Source organism: Ostrinia nubilalis, chromosome 20 (assembly GCF_963855985.1).
Source record: "Ostrinia nubilalis chromosome 20, ilOstNubi1.1, whole genome shotgun sequence".
Classification (NCBI taxonomy): Eukaryota; Metazoa; Arthropoda; class Insecta; order Lepidoptera; family Crambidae; genus Ostrinia; species Ostrinia nubilalis.
The window spans coordinates 5,501,615-5,519,075 of NC_087107.1; the positions used below are offsets into that span (position 1 = coordinate 5,501,615).

Genomic DNA, 17,461 nt, shown 5'->3' on the forward strand with positions numbered 1-17,461 from the left:
AGATTGTAACAAACATGATGAAGACACTCGATATCAGCAGCAATAACGACACTGTTAAGGAAGTATATCGCAGAGGCAGCGACAATGCGCCGATTACCGTGGAACTAGCGGAATTTGAGCAAAAAATAAAGATATTGAAAGCTGTTAAGACATTTAATAATAAAAATAAAGATAATAAACTGAATACCAACCACCTGGGTCTCAGCACATTGAGAGTGCCAATCTATGTCTCTGAAATGCTAACACCAAGAACAAAAATTCTACTAAGCTCGGCTAAGAAACTCGTCAAGGATGGTTTGTTCAAGTTCTGCTGGATCTCTAAAGGGGTTGTGCTCTTAAGAAAATCAGAAGGTGAACCTGCAATTGTGGTAACTAGACAGGAAGACCTGGAAGAAGCCAAGCTGCAAGCTGCAGGCAAAGGCAAACAGGACTGACTATGCCCGGTGGCAAGTGAAGGACTTATTCTACTTAATTATTGTGTTTTGTTATCTGGTTTTTATGTATCGTTAAGTTTTGCTACGCTGAAAATTGTGTCAACTAATGCTGTAAATGCATGTGCAGTAAGTATTATCAATAATATAATATTTATCCTATTTTATCATTCATATTATATATCATATTATTATTTGCTATTTAATTTATCTCTGTATATTGCCTCTTATGAACCTCGAAATCTTAGTGCTGATAACTATTGCCTCTTTTGCTTAATCAGTGGTTTTGGTTTCTTATGTGCTCATTTATTAATGTCATATTATCATGGATTGTCAGACCGGGTCGCTTTACGCATACCACACAAAGTTACCGTTTATTTAGTATCTCGCAGGAACAATGGCAAATGATATAAATTTTATCAGCACTGACATTGATACCAATGTCGGTGTTGGTCGAGCGATTCCTGTCGACAATCCTGATATGTGTAGAAACCTGCTAGACCCGAACTCTGGAGCGCTTAACGTAGTGGTTCAAAATATTCGTAGCATAGCATGTAATTTTGATGGCTTCATAACTTATATAACAAGACTTAATATAAGATTCGATATTATCGTTCTGACGGAGTGCTGGCTACCTCATGCGCCTAACTTGCCTAGTCTTCCGCACTATACTCGTTTTGCATCATCTAAATACATAAACCAAAATAGTGGAGTTGTAATATATATAAGCGAAACTATACAGGCGTCTGTATATGAACCTAAATTTGCTGATGCCGATGGACTTGTTGTGAGGATTGGTGACATTTGCGCATTGGTAGCTATTTACAGATCCCCATCTGTACATAATGTTGATAATTTTGTACAGTCATTACATGAGACACTATATGAACTTAAAAATATCAAAACGCTGGCTGTGACCGGCGATCTTAATGTGGACATAAAAGATGGAAGTGATGATCCAAGATCTTCTAATTTCCTCACTGAGATGTCTATACATGGTCTTTTACCGGGTCATACACTGCCAACACGTGGATTGAACTGTCTTGATCATTTCTTTCTATCTGTTGGTAACGAAGCTGTAACACTTGTATGTGAACCCACCATAACTGACCACTCTCCTGTAATAGTTTCACTAAAGTGCAAAATAAAAGCAAATGATAGGTGCAAAACAATAATCAAAACTGATTATGGTAAGGTACCAATTCTGCTGTCTGGATGTGACTGGGGGGAGGTTATGCGGGAGTCGGATCCTGAGGAGGCCACTTGTAAATTTCTAAAGATTTTGTCAACTGTCTTAGCCCGTTGCACGACAAAATGTGTAATAAGAAATAGGAAGACTATTATCAGGCCTTGGATTACACCTGGCTTGCTCAGATGTATTAAATGGAGAGACAAACTACACCTTAAAGCAAATAAAGACCCTGACAATCTTATTTTAAAAGTAACATATACAAGATACAGGAACTTTTGCAATCGTCTGTTACACAACATAAAAACTGAATACGAAAGGTCTCAAATAAATAAATTCAAAAATAATGCTAAAAAAACATGGGAAGTCATACGACAAATTTCTAACACTGTTAGTGACACAAAGTCTCCCAAAGAATTGCTATCTATAGAGGGGACCCCTTTAGACTCGGTTAATCACGTAAATGGATACTTTAGAGATGTTGGAAGGACCCTTGCTGATAAAATAATCTCAAAATTGAACAAAAGTCAAACCGAATTAGCTGCTTCGATCACAGATACTTCTAGCCCACTGAAATCGTTTATGTTGCTTCCAACCGATGATTATGAGATTATAAAAATCATTCGAACTCTAAAGTCTACTGCATCGACGGGCTGGGATGGGATATCATCGATCTTTTTCAAGATGGGAGCTGAACACCTAGCGACACCGATATGCCACATCTGTAACTTATGCTTCTCTACCGGGACTTTTCCTAGACTGCTTAAGAGATCAGTTGTTGTACCTGTCCATAAGTCCGGAGATAGAGACAGTGCCAAGAACTATAGGCCGATTTCACTTCTCCCAACCCTAGCAAAAATATTGGAGAAAGCAATTAACACTAGACTGGTCAATTACCTGGAAACCAACAAATTGCTTTCCCCAAACCAATTCGGGTTTAGAGAAAAGATGTCAACCACAGATGCAATTGAAAACGTAATTAAACACATTGTTAATAAACTGGACACAAAAAATAAGTGTTTAGCTATTTTCCTAGATTTAGCTAAGGCGTTCGACACTGTCTCTATTCCCATCCTGACTCGCAAATTGGAATGTATAGGCGTACGAGGGATTCCGCTTAATTTATTTCAATCGTATCTTCGTGAGAGGACTCAGTGTGTCTGCATTGATGGTGTGCGGAGCGATAATTTGACTGTTGACTATGGCGTACCTCAAGGTTCAGTACTTGGTCCTACGCTATTTTTGATATATTTGAATGATCTTAGTCAAACAGTCCTAAAAAACTCGAACATAGTATCTTTTGCTGATGACACTGTGCTTCTGTTCCACGGATCAACGTGGGATGAGGTTAGGGAATCGAGTGAGAGCGGCTTTGAGATGGTCTTGAAATGGCTTGAAAACAATATTCTAACTTTGAATTTAGACAAGACAAAATATATGACTTTTAGTATCTATGCCAATACTCAACCAACGAATCTCTCTATAACTGCACATAGTTGTACCGACCGCACTTCATGTCACTGTGGGAAACTTTCTCCGGTGTCATCAATAAAATACCTGGGCATAACTATAGACAGTAATCTCAATTGGAAAAGCCATATTGACACGCTCGGGAAAAGAATTCGAAAATTAATCTGTATCTTTAAAAAAATTAGACATATAAAAGACCCAAACACTATCAAAACCGTATATTACTCATTGTGCCAATCACTGTTAACCTATGGTATAGTGGCATGGGGCGGAGCCAAAAAATCTAATCTCATCAACATAGAGCGTGCACAGAGGGCCGTTATTAAAGTTCTACATTTTAAACCTTTCCGTTATCCCACGGCTAAACTTTATCAGGAATTCGAGGTACTTACGGTAAGGCAGTTGTTCATAAAGGCTGCGATCCTACACCAACATCGTTTACCACAACCTACAATTATATCAAGGAGACGTGTGCCTCCTGTTTTTAAGGTACCGGAATTCAAAACTTTGTTCGCACGCGATTTTTTACCCTATCTGGGCCCTTGGCTGTATAACAAAATTAATTCTGCTTTTACTTCTATTCGGGATGTAACGTACATAACATGCAAAAAAATTATAACAACCCTACTATTAAAACTAGATTATGAAGCTACAGAGAAATTATTGAAAATATGAGGCATATTACTGACTATATATTTTATATTATCTACATTATATAAAACTTTATTAATTATTCTATGTACGCTATGATATAAAATGGCGATTTTGTAGGTAGGTATATTATTACGTTATCATATTATTAAGTATTAAAATATCATACTAAAAAAAAGTATTTTACTTTGGCGTACTCAAATATAATAAATAATATGCATTTATTTCGTCTTACAAATATTTTAATTAGATAAAAATACTATACATAGACCCTAAATTATATTATCATTATATCCTTTTGCTCATAAACTGCATCATTTGGTTGACACAATATTTTATTTTATCACAATAACTAATTTGTTTATAAATATTACACATTCGAGTAAACCTAGCGAATGTGTACTGTCTGTTTTGATTGTGCTATGTGGCTATCATGGACGACGTGCTGTCACTACTCTGCCGCAACACAGTTTTATTACTAGCGCGGAGGGTAGTTGTCAATCTCGCCTACCAATGTACTACATAAATTTTTAACATGTACCTTATTTAACATCACGATTGTGTTTTGGACAAATAAAGTTATTATTATTATTATTATTATTATTATTCACTAGGAGATTTTATATTTTTCGTAACACTTTTACAACATTGACTGAAGTCATTTGACTTTTACATAGCTATTTCATAGGCTCTAATTACCATCTACAGTTGATAGGCTGACGGTTGCCTATGGTCAGGTTTGTAATGCGCCATTTTCTTTCCTTAGTGTAGCTTCGCCCATCACACTAATATGTCCTCTACATAACCTTAATATTCTTTGCAGAATCTCCCCTTAGTCTACCAGACGCAATCAGCAGCTGCCTCCGACCGTCCCTCTTTCCCCGCGTGCCTCCGTACCTGAAATTCGTCGGCCACGAGGACACGGTACCTCTCAAGATACCAGTGCCCATACAGAAGCACCTCAAGTGGAAACTGACCACGATCACACCGATAGTTGTTAAGAAAACACTTACTAACTCCGGCTTCAGATTAGTGAAGAGCGAATGTGATACGGCGGAGTGTCCGCAAGAAGGTTGGTTTATTTTTTTAATATTCTGTACCGCTTTGAGTAATTCTATTCTTTATTCGAAGGACCAACAAAATCATGAAGAGTTCAACGGTACTGTTCATGATTTTGTTGGTCCTTCGAGCCGGATGGATTTAGTCCACATTCGTGTTCGTGAATGATAAATTTAAAAATGGGCATATGGGGCAAGCACATTAGCAAGCAGTTAATTACATAGTTGTAACGGAGTTTATGACACCATTAATTACTCAATTGATAATTTTAAGACAGAGTTATAGACTCCATTTTGATTCATTCACTGCCGACGAACTGATATGGAGGTAAATAAGTAAAAAGTTACCTATGATATCTTTCCCTTTTACAGAGACAGTGGAATGGATAGGCATATGGGGCAAGCACATGAAGTCTCTCATGTTCCGGGCCATAAAAGACGGTCAGAAGATGAACCACTTCCCCGGGACTTTCCAAATAGGCCGCAAGGACCGGCTTTGGAGAAACCTTCAGAAGCTGGCCATCAAGTTTGGTGTTAACGAGTTTGGCATCATGCCGAAGACGTATGTCCTGCCGCATGATCTGAGGCTGCTCAAGCATGACTGGGAGAAGTACGCTGCCAATAATGAGAAGTGGATCATCAAGCCGGTAAGTGTTGTAAATGATCTGATCCTTTTATTTAAGAAAGAAAAAAGAACGCCTCAATCGCGTAGTATTTTGATTAAGAATGAAGTAAATAAAAATACTCAATTAAGCATCTAATAAACAATCTTTATCTAAAAATATTTTTTATACCATTACTGTTGCTGGAAATTGTATTACCGTGACAATTTGTACTCTAGAGGTGTCTCAGACTCAGCAGAAGTCCTTGGTTACCAATGGAAGCAAAATTTTCTGCTCAATTTGATGGGTGTAAAGGTTGCCTGGAACGTCACTCAGTAATAATCTTAATGGCTTGTTCTAAGTCCACCTTTTCGATATAACCACATTAATATAGTTAATATTGTTTTTCGGCAACTAGAAGTGTAATAGCCAGACCCTCTGGTTGAGGACCTTCGGCCTTGCATCCACTTTTTCTGTATACATTTGTACGATCTATTTCAGCCGGCGTCCGCGCGCGGTACAGGCATCAAAGTGGTCTCCCGCTGGACGCAAATCCCAAAGAAGCGGCCGGTGGTGGTACAACGCTACGTGGCGAAGCCCTACCTCATTAACGGGAACAAGTTCGACATGCGGCTGTATGTGCTCGTCACCTCCGTGCACCCGCTGCGGGTCTACCTGTACAAGGACGGGCTGGCCAGATTCGCTTCAGGTAAACCTAAGGAACGTGTTTCATCAACTATAGCTATCAATGACCATTACCTCGTTCATCCGCTCCGGATCTACCTCTACAAGGACGGGCTGGCCAGATTCGCCTCAGGTAACGTATCAGATGAAACCTAAGGAACGTGGTATCTCTTCAGATAAATGCCTAAGGAAGGAACTTTCATTAACTATAGCTATCAATGACCATTACCCCAATTCGCCCGACGAAGGGCTGGCCAGATTCGCCTCAGGTATCTTATTTTGTTTAAAGATGGTAAATCGATTTCCGTGACATTCCCAAGGGTGTCCAAGGTATGCCCAAGGAGCCCAAGATAATACATAGGGAGGCTTACGTACAGCAGTAGACTGCCATTGGCTGAAACAATCATAACTTTATGATCTTACGAGCATGTCAAGATGCTGAGCGAGAGCTCATTGGCGCAGCGGCTCAGTAAATTGATTTTGTTTTTATTTACTTTTTATTTTAGTCTGTCTACCTTTATAAGTACGGCTTGGCACGTTTAGTTCAAGTTATTTTGTGCTTTGCAACCGTGAAGCGTCTCGATATTTCTAGCAATCGTAACCGTGCATACCAAGGCGAACCAAGACTGAACGCATTGAATTAGTCGTAGCTATCACGGCGTTTATCACCTAAATTAACATAAGCACGGATTAACCTTTATCTATCTTGAAAAATTACAGCTTTAAACAAGAATTTAATCTCTTCAGTTACAGATTTACATAATATCTTGTAAATATTAGCTTCCCATGGTATCTTATCAAAATAATGTGATGTTCATTATCACGTAACGAGGGATTATTGTTCTCTTGCAGTTAAGTACAACGACGAGCTGACGTCACTCAACGACCGGTATATGCACTTGACAAACTACTCAATCAATAGACTGTCGAAAAACTACACGCCAAATGAAGACTTCGCGGCTTGCGAGGGCCATAAGTGGTGAGATATTGCTTTGTTTATATCTAATTGTTATCTTTTAAATAAGCTCTGAGTTGGGGTGTGATCTAAAGGTATGTGGTTAAAGCTTATGCCTTTTGAGAACTGAGAATTCTGGACAGCCATATTGGATTTCAATGATGTCATAATGACGTGATATCCTACGAATGTTATGAAGCTAATTTATTATGTATTTATGTGATAATTTTCGCAGTTTTGAAATATGTATTAGTCTTAAAAGAGATATTTTATCCAAATCAATTCTATATTTGTTGTGTCCTATCGACTTTTATCTGTACCTTTCTAGATAGATCCAACCAAAAACTAATGTAGAGCAAGAACTTGCTTAATTAACATTACTTATACATTTCCAGGACGTTACAAACCCTGTTCCACTACCTAAAGACTGAGAAGAACGTCGACACAGACGCGTTATGGGACTCCATGAAGGACCTGGTCATCAAGACCATAATCTCCGGCGAGGCTAGCATCAGTTCCCTGACGAAAGCCAACGTCACGTCGCGGTACAACTGCTATGAGCTGTTTGGCATTGATGTGCTGTTGGACGAGGATCTCAAGCCTTGGCTGTTGGAGGTTAGTGGCATATTATTATAAGCTTAAGGATAACGGGCCAAGTGATGATGTCTAACCTACAGTCATATTTTTTTTACAATCTTCTCAACTTATCAAGGTGAGTATAGATTAGAGCATTTACTTGTGCAGCTCTATGAAATATCTAGTGTCATTCCCTGTCACTCGCGTGTAGTTATATTGTTGTCGCGACTGTGCGACGCGCGCCCGCAGTGAGTGTGCGAGTGCGACAGAAACATAATTACGCGCGAGCGATAAGCGCGGGTAGCTTGGGGTCATTTGACAAAATTCTACGTGCTCGCAGACCAGACTATAGAAATGTTTTAAGGTGAGTATAGACTAGAGCATTTACCTGTAACAAGATTACTGTGTTTGCAGTCACCAGTAGGCGCCACTGACGAGTCTAACCGCGATAGTCCTAAAAAAAGCTGCATCAGAACGAGGGCGTTAGCAGTACGCGACTCTCTCAGTGTGACTTCTAAAATACGCGACATTTTGACGCAACGCTATAACGGAGTGTATCTAGAACTGTTGTGTTTGTTCAAGTGCCATTTAGAGCTTCACAAATGCCAAAAAAGGTTCACAGTGTTGCAACCTGTTTGCAGGTGAACATCTCACCAAGCTTGCACAGTGCGTCGCCGCTGGACATCCACGTGAAGGGTCCTCTGGTGTCCACGGTGCTCAACATCGCGCAATTCCAGGTCCCCATCAAGACCAACCTGGAGATGCTTTCCAAGGAGAAGCCGCACAAGCTGGTAAGTCAAAATATGTCCAAGAATATTTACATTTTATCATCGTCAGGGCATATGTATAGAGGAAGATCATGACCTCTAATTTACCAGAGGCAAATGGAAGGAAAGACTCGCTAACCCTGTAGGCCTAAGATGCGCGCCGTATCATAACTTTTATCGACGTCAAAATGTATGGGGAAAATCGATAAAATGGCGTAATAACCGCTTATTGCGGCGCGCATCTTTGCCTACTGGTCATATGACAAATATTTGTTGGGAAGGCCTAATGTTATCATACAATATTGGGTCAGTTTACGTCTATTTTATAGTGCCAAGTTCATTAGTGGAAAAACTATGTATTTATGTTCAATTACAAATACAATATACTTTTCCAGGCGGGGTTGCCTTACGATAGCAGATTATACACTGTGTACCTGTCAAAAGAAGAAAGAGATAAACATATTATTTATACAAACATGGAGGAGAGAGATATGGTAAGTTGTGTACTAATGTGTTTTTTTTTTCATTTAATTATGATAAAATACAGATTGCACACCGAGAAGTCGCTTCGAATTATGTTTGGATGTGTCTAATGTTTTGCAAAATCGCTCTTATTCCAACCATAAAGTGCATAATTTGAAGTGTCATCATCTGAACTATAAATTACTTTGTAGTATCTTCGCGACATCCTGTCGACGCTGACGCCGGACGACGTGCGACACCTCATCCAGGCCGAAGACGAGCTGACGCAGGCCGGCGACATGGAGCGGGTGTTCCCGACGCACGACACGCACAAATACCTGCTGTTCCTGGCCGGCCCGCGCTACTACAACCGCCTGTTCGACGCCTGGGAGGCGCGCTACGCCGCCAACCGCACGCCGGGTGAGTCGCTGTGCCCCGGGCGAGACGCGGCCCCTTAGCGTGCACCACAAGCCCTGCTGTCCCTGGCCGGCCCGCGCTACTACAACCGCCTGTTCGACGCCTGGGAGGCGCGCTACGCCGCCAACCGCACGCCGGGTGAGTCGCTGACCCGGGCGAGACGCGGCCCCTTAGCGTGCACCACAAGCCCTGCTGTCCCTGGCCGGCCCGCGCTACTACAACCGCCTGTTCGACGCCTGGGAGGCGCGCTACGCCGCCAACCGCACGCCGGGTGAGTCGCTGTGCCCCGGGCGAGACGCGGCCCCTTAGCGTGCACCACAAGCCCTGCTGTCCCTGGCCGGCCCGCGCTACTACAACCGCCTGTTCGACGCCTGGGAGGCGCGCTACGCCGCCAACCGCACGCCGGGTGAGTCGCTGACCCGGGCGAGACGCGGCCCCTTAGCGTGCACCACAAGCCCTGCTGTCCCTGGCCGGCCCGCGCTACTACAACCGCCTGTTCGACGCCTGGGAGGCGCGCTACGCCGCCAACCGCACGCCCGGTGAGTCACTGTCACAGAAAGATTCCCACCTCTGCAACTCGTGTGTAAAGCCTTCGGGACGGGACTCTACGTGCTCACGGACCAGACTATACAACCGCCTGTTCGACGCCTGGGAGGCGCGCTACGCCGCCAACCGCACGCCGGGTGAGTCACTGCCCCGGGCGAGACGCGGCCCCTTAGCGTGCACCACAAGCCCTGCTGTCCCTGGCCGGCCCGCGCTACTAAAGCCCGGTCTGTGAGCACGTAGAATTTTGTCCAATGACCCCAAGCTACCCATCCTTATCGCTCGCGCGTAATTATATTGCCGTCGCGACTGTGCGACGGGTGCCCGCAGTGAGTGCGAGCGCGATAGCAACATAATTACGCGCGAGCGATAAGGATGGGTAGCTTGGGGTCATTGGACAAAATTCTACGTGCTCACGGACCAGACTATACAACCGCCTGTTCGACGCCTGGGAGGCGCGCTACGCCGCCAACCGCACGCCGGGTGAGTCACTGTGCCCCGGGCGAGACTGAGGAGCCCACACAAGAAATTCCCACCTCTCGTTCCCACCTCTGCAAATTGTGTGTAGCCAGGATCTACAGCTTGACCGCCAACCAGTGAAGGTCAAGTTTGTCCCGGGGGAAAGTAAAACTGTCACTGTCACCAACGAATTTAATCAGAAGAATATAGGAGTAGTGTCCGACCGAATATCGATTTTCAGCCGAAAACGAAAACGAAAACGAAGCTTCGGCTGCAGTCCCATTTTCGGCCGAAAACGAAAACGAAAATGACCTTCAACTGTCAAATTTCAGCCTGTTTCCGATGAAATATACAAATTTTCGTTGCTTTTACTTTCAAATTGTTTATGTAGTCTTGTAAACAATATGAGAAATGTAAAAACTTCGAATACCGGAAATACAGGGTGTCCCAAAAACAATGGATAACCCTGTAACCATCGATAGGCCTCGCCATGGTCTCCCTAACGTCCAATTTTGACCCCAGTAAAAATATCACCGTTTTCAAGATTTTTAAGTTTTTGTGCATTTTTAGAAAATTGCCACCTGCGATTACTTTTTCTCATGCCATTTCTACAAATGAGGATACTTTTCAATCTAGTTTTTTTCTTTATCACAAGGGATAGTTGGGCTATCAAAAGGAAAGATTAAAGTTCAACAAACTAGTTTAAAAGTATGAAAATTTTAAGAAATTGCAGAGAAGAAGGAAAAATTAATTCATTGTCTTGCACTTTTGATCAGCCGTCGTGTAAAAAAAATGTAGGAAGACCATCGTGCCCATTACCTTAAAAACTTCCTTGGTTAATTGAGATTCTAAAAAGGTATCACAAGCCTATGTATTCTGTATTATTTTTATCTTATGGCTACTTGAATAGCAACTAGTATGAAAACTGCAAAAATGAGTTTTTCTCGTAATAGTTAAACTAGGACTGCATAGTGGCATTAAATACAAATGGATAATTTTTAGCGTAGGAATTTTAATAAAGCAACATTTTATCATCATCATCATCATCATTTCAGCCATAGGACGTCCAGTGCTGAACATAGGCCTGTACCCCAATGATTTTAATAATGACCGCTTGGTAGCGGCCTGCATCCAGCACCTTCCTGCTTACCTTTATGAGGTCGTCGGTCCACTTTGTAGGTAGACGTCCTACGATGCGCTTTCCGGTACGTAGCCTCCACTTGAACCCTGTTGCCCCATTGGCCGTCCGTTCTGCGTTTTTGTGATTACTTAATTTTTGTTTTAAACCTTATAAATGTGCCTATAGACAGATACCCGTGATAATACACGGCTCGGAAACGTGGATTTTTTGGACAGCGTGCTATGGAAGGGGCTATGCTCGGGTTTCTTCACGAAACCGTATCAGAATTTAGGAGACATCATAGCTCGACGGATCAGCAAGCTGAAGTGGCAATGGGCAGGGCACAGTAGGTTGCAGAACTGAGGCAGCAGGGTTAAAGTGGAGGCTACGTACCGGAAAGCGCATCGTAGGACGTCCACCTACAAAGTGGACCGACGACCTCATAAAGGTAAGCAGGAAGGTGCTGGATGCAGGCCGCTACCAAGCGGTCATTATGAAAATCATTGGGGTACAGGCCTATGTTCAGCAGTGGACGTCCTATGGCTGAAATGATGATGATGATGATGATAAAATGTTGCTTTATTAAAATTCCTACGCTAAAAATTATCCATTTGTATTTAATGCCACTATGCAGTCCTAGTTTAACTATTACGAGAAAAACTAATTTTTGCAGTTTTTATACTAGTTGCTATTCAAGTAGCCATAAGATAAAAATAATACAGAATACATAGGCTTGTGATACCTTTTTAGAATCTCAATTAACTAAGGAAGTTTTTAAGGTAATGGGCACGATGGTCTTCCTACATTTTTTTTACACGACGGCTGATCAAATGTGCAAGACAATGAATTAATTTTTCCTTCTTCTCTGCAATTTCTTAAAATTTTCATACTTTTAAACTAGTTTGTTGAACTTTAATCTTTTCTTTTGATAGCCCAACTATCCCTTGTGATAAGGAAAAAAACTAGATTGAAAAGTATCCTCATTTGTAGAAATGGCATGAGAAAAAGTAATCGCAGGTGGCAATTTTCTAAAAATGCACAAAAACTTAAAAATCTTGAAAACGGTGATATTTTTACTGGGGTCAAAATTGGACGTTAGGGAGACCATGGCGAGGCCTATCGATGGTTACAGGGTTATCCATTGTTTTTGGGACACCCTGTATTTTGACCAAAACTTATTGACGTTTGACAGTAGACGGACGAATTTAGGATTAGGAACCGACATTAGGCAAAAAATTGAAGAATTAATATTATGAATTCTTAATGGAATGTTATTTCCGGTGTATACTGGAATATTGCTTTTTCAGTTTATTTAAGCAAGTGAAGAAGAAATTAAGGGGGACCAATGGGAATATTTCAACTTCAAAAATTAATACAAATAAAACTAATGATTTTTATTATTTATTACTAATCAAATGTAGAGTTTAGCAATGCGGATTTTATTTTTATAGGAAATGTCGTTTAAATGACGCCCGTTTCACTTGAGGCAGTACAGCCGGTCCTTGACTTGAGATATATTATCCCCACAAGAAAAAGTCGCATGGTGTGAGAATTGGCGACCGAGGCGGCTAGGGTATGTGCCTGAACTTGCTGATCATGTATTTAAAAAAAAAAATGCCCTCAGTGTCTCCATGGAGTTCCTATCCGTGTGTGGTGAGACACGTCTTCTTGCTGAAATAGATTTCTGCAGTTGTAGCCGGGATGCAGTTGCAGTTGTGATAGACATAGTTGTGGTAGACATTCATCAATCATTCGACAATACACCTCAGCATTGACTTGTTGTTTTTTAATTTCGTCTTGAAATTGGGCCACCCGTTCGTCGTCGCTGCTGATTTTCATGGGTCTGAATGAATCCTGTGGACAACTGTTTTTTCTTGCCTGAACTTTTGCACTCACGATGAGGTAAGTTTGGCCATCACTTAATCACTGAATATTAAAATGAGTACGAAAAACGCGACGCGCTCGAACCGTGCTTTGCCGCATTTCAAATATTGCTCAATTGCGAACGCTCTGTGGGCTCCCGACCAGTGACTCATGGCGTATTTCAAATCCGCATTGTTAGACTCTATTTTGAAACAATTAAACTTAATGAAAACTCTCTGGCATTGTATTCAATTTTGAACTTAAAAAATAAATTCCCACTGGACACCCTTTACAACGTAACCTCACTTCACCACTACAAAACAGTGTGACAATACCGCGTCCGTTCAAGTCTGATTGGAACCATGAGTGCACCCCATTCACTCCGAAGATATTCAAACGTTAGGTATACGTCATCATCTTAATCACGTACTTCTGATATTCGGTTTGGCCGAAGCTTCGGCTGGTTTTTGGCCGAAAACGAGAATATGGCCGAATGTCCATTTTTTGGCCGAAAATGGCCGAAAACGAAAACGAAACCGAATATTCGGTCGGTCACTATATAGGAGGAGTTCGAAGAACGACATCCATAAGTTTACATTTATAAATACATAAATACTTCTCCACTAGTTCACACATTGACAGAATCCAGGTAGGTAGCATTTAATTATTGTGAAATTCAATCAAACCATTAATATGGCCTACATGCATCGCACAGGACGCCTCTGATCAGTATGCACGCTTGGACACGAAAATATGTCAGACTGATGAGCCTTTAAATCTTGTGCACAGAAATCCGTACTCATTTCCGGTCATGTTGTCTCGTTCTATCGCAAAGAATCGCCGTTTGATAAGGGCGAGAGAAAAAATGGAAATGGGTAGCTGGAACTGCTGTATATTTTCTTTGAGCATCTACTGTGCACCAAATACATAAAAATATCATGCAAAATACCTTTTATTGAATAGCTTCTGAAAATGGTCACGTTTTTCGCCGACTCCGTCATCGGGGATGTAGCTCAGTGGTAGAGCGTTCGCTTTGCATGTGAAAGGCCCCGGGTTCGATCCCCGGCATCTCCAAATTTTTGCTTTATTATTTTTTCCATTTATATTTTTTTATTATGTTTTATGTAACTTAGATTAATTGATTGTTTACATGGACTTTTTTTTAAATTCATAATAGATGTACTATTTTCAAGATCTACAAGTATCAGGAATTTTTTTCGTTAGTAGGTATTTTATTATTGTGTATGTAGTAAGTTCAGCATTGAACATGCTTTTTACATCGGTCTGTATTTTTCGGCAACTACTGGTTTTTTTTTACATTACTAGCTGACCCAGCGAACTTCGTACCGCCTGTATTAATCAGAAAATGTAGCATTCTAATTGTGAAAGAATCACATAGTCAAATCTTTCCTCTTTATAATATTAGTGTAGATTTATCAAAAGTTGTTTATGTATCTTGTTGTAGTTGTCTTGTTTTGCCGTATAGGCCGTATCACTACGGCCTATACGGCAAAACGCCTATACGTACGCCTATACGTACGGCCTATACGTCCAATATTAATACATGTTCCTTTTTAACCCCCGACGCAAAAAGGGAGGGTCTGTCTATGGCATCGCAGCTTTTAAACGGGTTTGGATGAGGGTTTTATTTGTTTTTTAATTTTATTTGTTGTGTTTTCCAGGCCTAGAGCTGCTCCGCAACCTGTGCGAGATCGGCTACCACCTGGAGGTCCCGCCGGTGCCCCTGAAGGTAACCGCGCCATGGCGCTGGCTGCACGCGCTACTCGCTTTGCTGGCTCTCGCGCTCGCCGCGGCCCGCTGGTGAACGCTTGTTCGCGACCTTCGAACGAACGCTCGCGGGCGAATGCTCGCGTTCGCCGGTTGTTAGCGAACAGGATTTTTAGCTTTGCCCATCGGGTATTGTGGATTTACACATTATGTAGGGATTTGTGTGATTCTGCAACTTTGACGCCCATTGTGGAGTATGTAAGCATCAGATATGTAGATAAACCCTTTTCATCATCTTGGACTCCACTGCAGCTTAACCATAATTTGTGTATAATTTACCAGAGGCAAAAGGGAAGAATATAGCCTAAACTCATTGAACAATATTCAGAGTTTTGGTTTAGTTTTTCAAAATAATTAAAGCTGGGTAGCTAATTTATTCACTTAGGTTATTATTACCCACTGATAACACCCGTTACACCGTATGAGTGGATGAACAAAACCAATTATATTTTAAACAAATTTTCATGGGCAAAGCAAAATCATTTAAGATGTTCCTTGAAAAACTAAAGTTAAAATTATTGTAAAGGTTCGAAGGTCGCAAACAAACGTGGTTATTATGTATGTACCTATCCCTTCTTATTATATTTATATGTTTTGTCATTATGTATATTTTGATTCAAGTTTATTTATGTAATAAGAGTTTATATGATAGGAATGGATTTATCACTGCCATTTTAAGTAGGGTTTTATAGGGTAATTAATAGGAATCAGAATGAAATGGTGTTGTGAATTGCAGGGCAAGTCTGGAGTTAGCGTGGTGAGAACCTTTTTCGTTAATCCAGCATGTTTTTTCTATTCTAATTTAATCATTGTTTTCTTTTCGTCGGATATAATGCAGTTTTGAACATTTATCGAATAAGTTTAGCTTTGAAGTCACGGTCATTCCCAGTTTGTAAATGTACTTCATGAAATAACAATTTGGTTAGATAGATGGTGAGCTCAATCAAACCCATGATATCAGGTAGAAGTATACAACTTACAGGATTACCATAAACTATTCGACAGGTAGTTTAAAGTTGTATTTCTATGTGAAAAACATTTCCAAACTTATGACTTAATATGACGTCAAAGTCGTGAGTTAAATAGTAAACAATGCCAGATGGATACTTGCATGTGACGTCATACTTGTTGACAAAAGATATCCATTTCTTTAAAAGAAAAACTGAGAATCTATATCCTACAGATGTAATGTAAGTAATAATTACATTATTTAAATGTTTTCAAAATAGTCTATCAAATCAAAAGAGAAATACTCTGGGAAAGTCCTGTGAATCAATCGATTTCGAATTTCTAAAGATCTCATGAAGTTTTTTACATTTCTATCAGTTAAAAACATTTACTATTGCATTCTCTTTACATCAATTTTTGTTACTAAAATGTTGGATTGTGGCTGATTGTCAGGGCAAAGTGACTAGTGCGCTGAGGCGCGCCTACTTGGGTTGTAAGCAAGTCGCTCACAGTAAGTCAACTCGGACGTAGGCGGGACCCTTGTGGCTACCGGACGTTGCATTAGCAGTTGTCTATGACCCATAGAACCATAGACTACGGACATAGCGTCCCGAACCGGCTAGACTATTGTGCTATGTGCTAGAGCTAGAAATGTTACTTAGAAAATATTGAAGATTATCGACAAAACTAGAGGTCATAGAATTGAAATTGTTCTGTTAAAATGTTTTTTCGATGTGTATGTCGTAATGTGGTTTTGTATTGTAACCGGTTGGAGGATCATAGAGTTTAAATGCATATGACGTCGACTCCAATGTAAATAAAGCATGAGGCCAATTTTTACATAGATCCTTTGTGCGTAAAAAAGCTACTTTTGAATTTTTTACCAATGTTTATAGGAAAATTGTTATTGTACGTTTAGCGTCTAGGCTTTTTTGAACTATATTCATGTTTAGTGTTTATGGTAATAGGTAAATTTTGTAGTCATTTGTATCTATTGAAATAGATATTAATCATATGCCAATTTTATTATCTAGGTGCTAACAACATTGTGGCAGGTAAATATAATGTGATAATGGTACCAAAGGTATTCGCTGTAGAGATTTACACCTTATACTAGTCTAGATACAGATAATAATGCGTATTTTGATTATATTATGTAATACATAGCTATTTGAATATTTCTATTGTAAGTCATCGCTTTTGTTAGGTAGATATCCCAATATAAGTATATTGTATTCACGAATAGTCATCGCGTAAAATAGATAGTAGGTACAAGGCAGTAAGAATTGTAAATAGTTTACAAATTCAATTTAATTGCGTATTTATTTAGTTATATATTTATATTATGTATTTCTTTCTTATATCTTGTTATATTTATGATATACTTACAGCTTACTAAAGCCGCATTTGACTCCCACACTGCTTCATACATTTGCCTTCATTTCACAATACCAGTATTCTTTATGCTTTTATGCTAG

At 40.4% G+C, this 17,461-nt stretch overlaps 1 protein-coding gene and 1 non-coding gene across 2 annotated transcripts in view; both read left to right on the top strand.

Annotated features, from left to right (window-relative positions):
* The window catches only part of LOC135081866 (uncharacterized), a 37,472-nt gene that overhangs the window by 16,068 nt on the left and 3,943 nt on the right, over positions 1 to 17,461 (top strand). The window contains exons 7-19 of the mRNA XM_063976651.1: positions 4,565 to 4,813; positions 5,172 to 5,446; positions 5,903 to 6,110; positions 6,938 to 7,064; positions 7,436 to 7,655; positions 8,258 to 8,407; positions 8,779 to 8,877; positions 9,058 to 9,265; positions 9,317 to 9,400; positions 9,450 to 9,533; positions 9,585 to 9,668; positions 9,718 to 9,801; positions 14,930 to 14,997. Of these exons, the coding sequence (XP_063832721.1) occupies positions 4,565 to 4,813; positions 5,172 to 5,446; positions 5,903 to 6,110; positions 6,938 to 7,064; positions 7,436 to 7,655; positions 8,258 to 8,407; positions 8,779 to 8,877; positions 9,058 to 9,265; positions 9,317 to 9,400; positions 9,450 to 9,533; positions 9,585 to 9,668; positions 9,718 to 9,801; positions 14,930 to 14,997 (1,940 nt within the window). The remainder of the gene's footprint in view (positions 1 to 4,564; positions 4,814 to 5,171; positions 5,447 to 5,902; positions 6,111 to 6,937; positions 7,065 to 7,435; positions 7,656 to 8,257; positions 8,408 to 8,778; positions 8,878 to 9,057; positions 9,266 to 9,316; positions 9,401 to 9,449; positions 9,534 to 9,584; positions 9,669 to 9,717; positions 9,802 to 14,929; positions 14,998 to 17,461) is intronic.
* On the top strand, positions 14,250 to 14,321 carry Trnaa-ugc (transfer RNA alanine (anticodon UGC)). Its single transcript has one exon. It is a non-coding gene; the product is annotated as a tRNA-Ala (tRNA).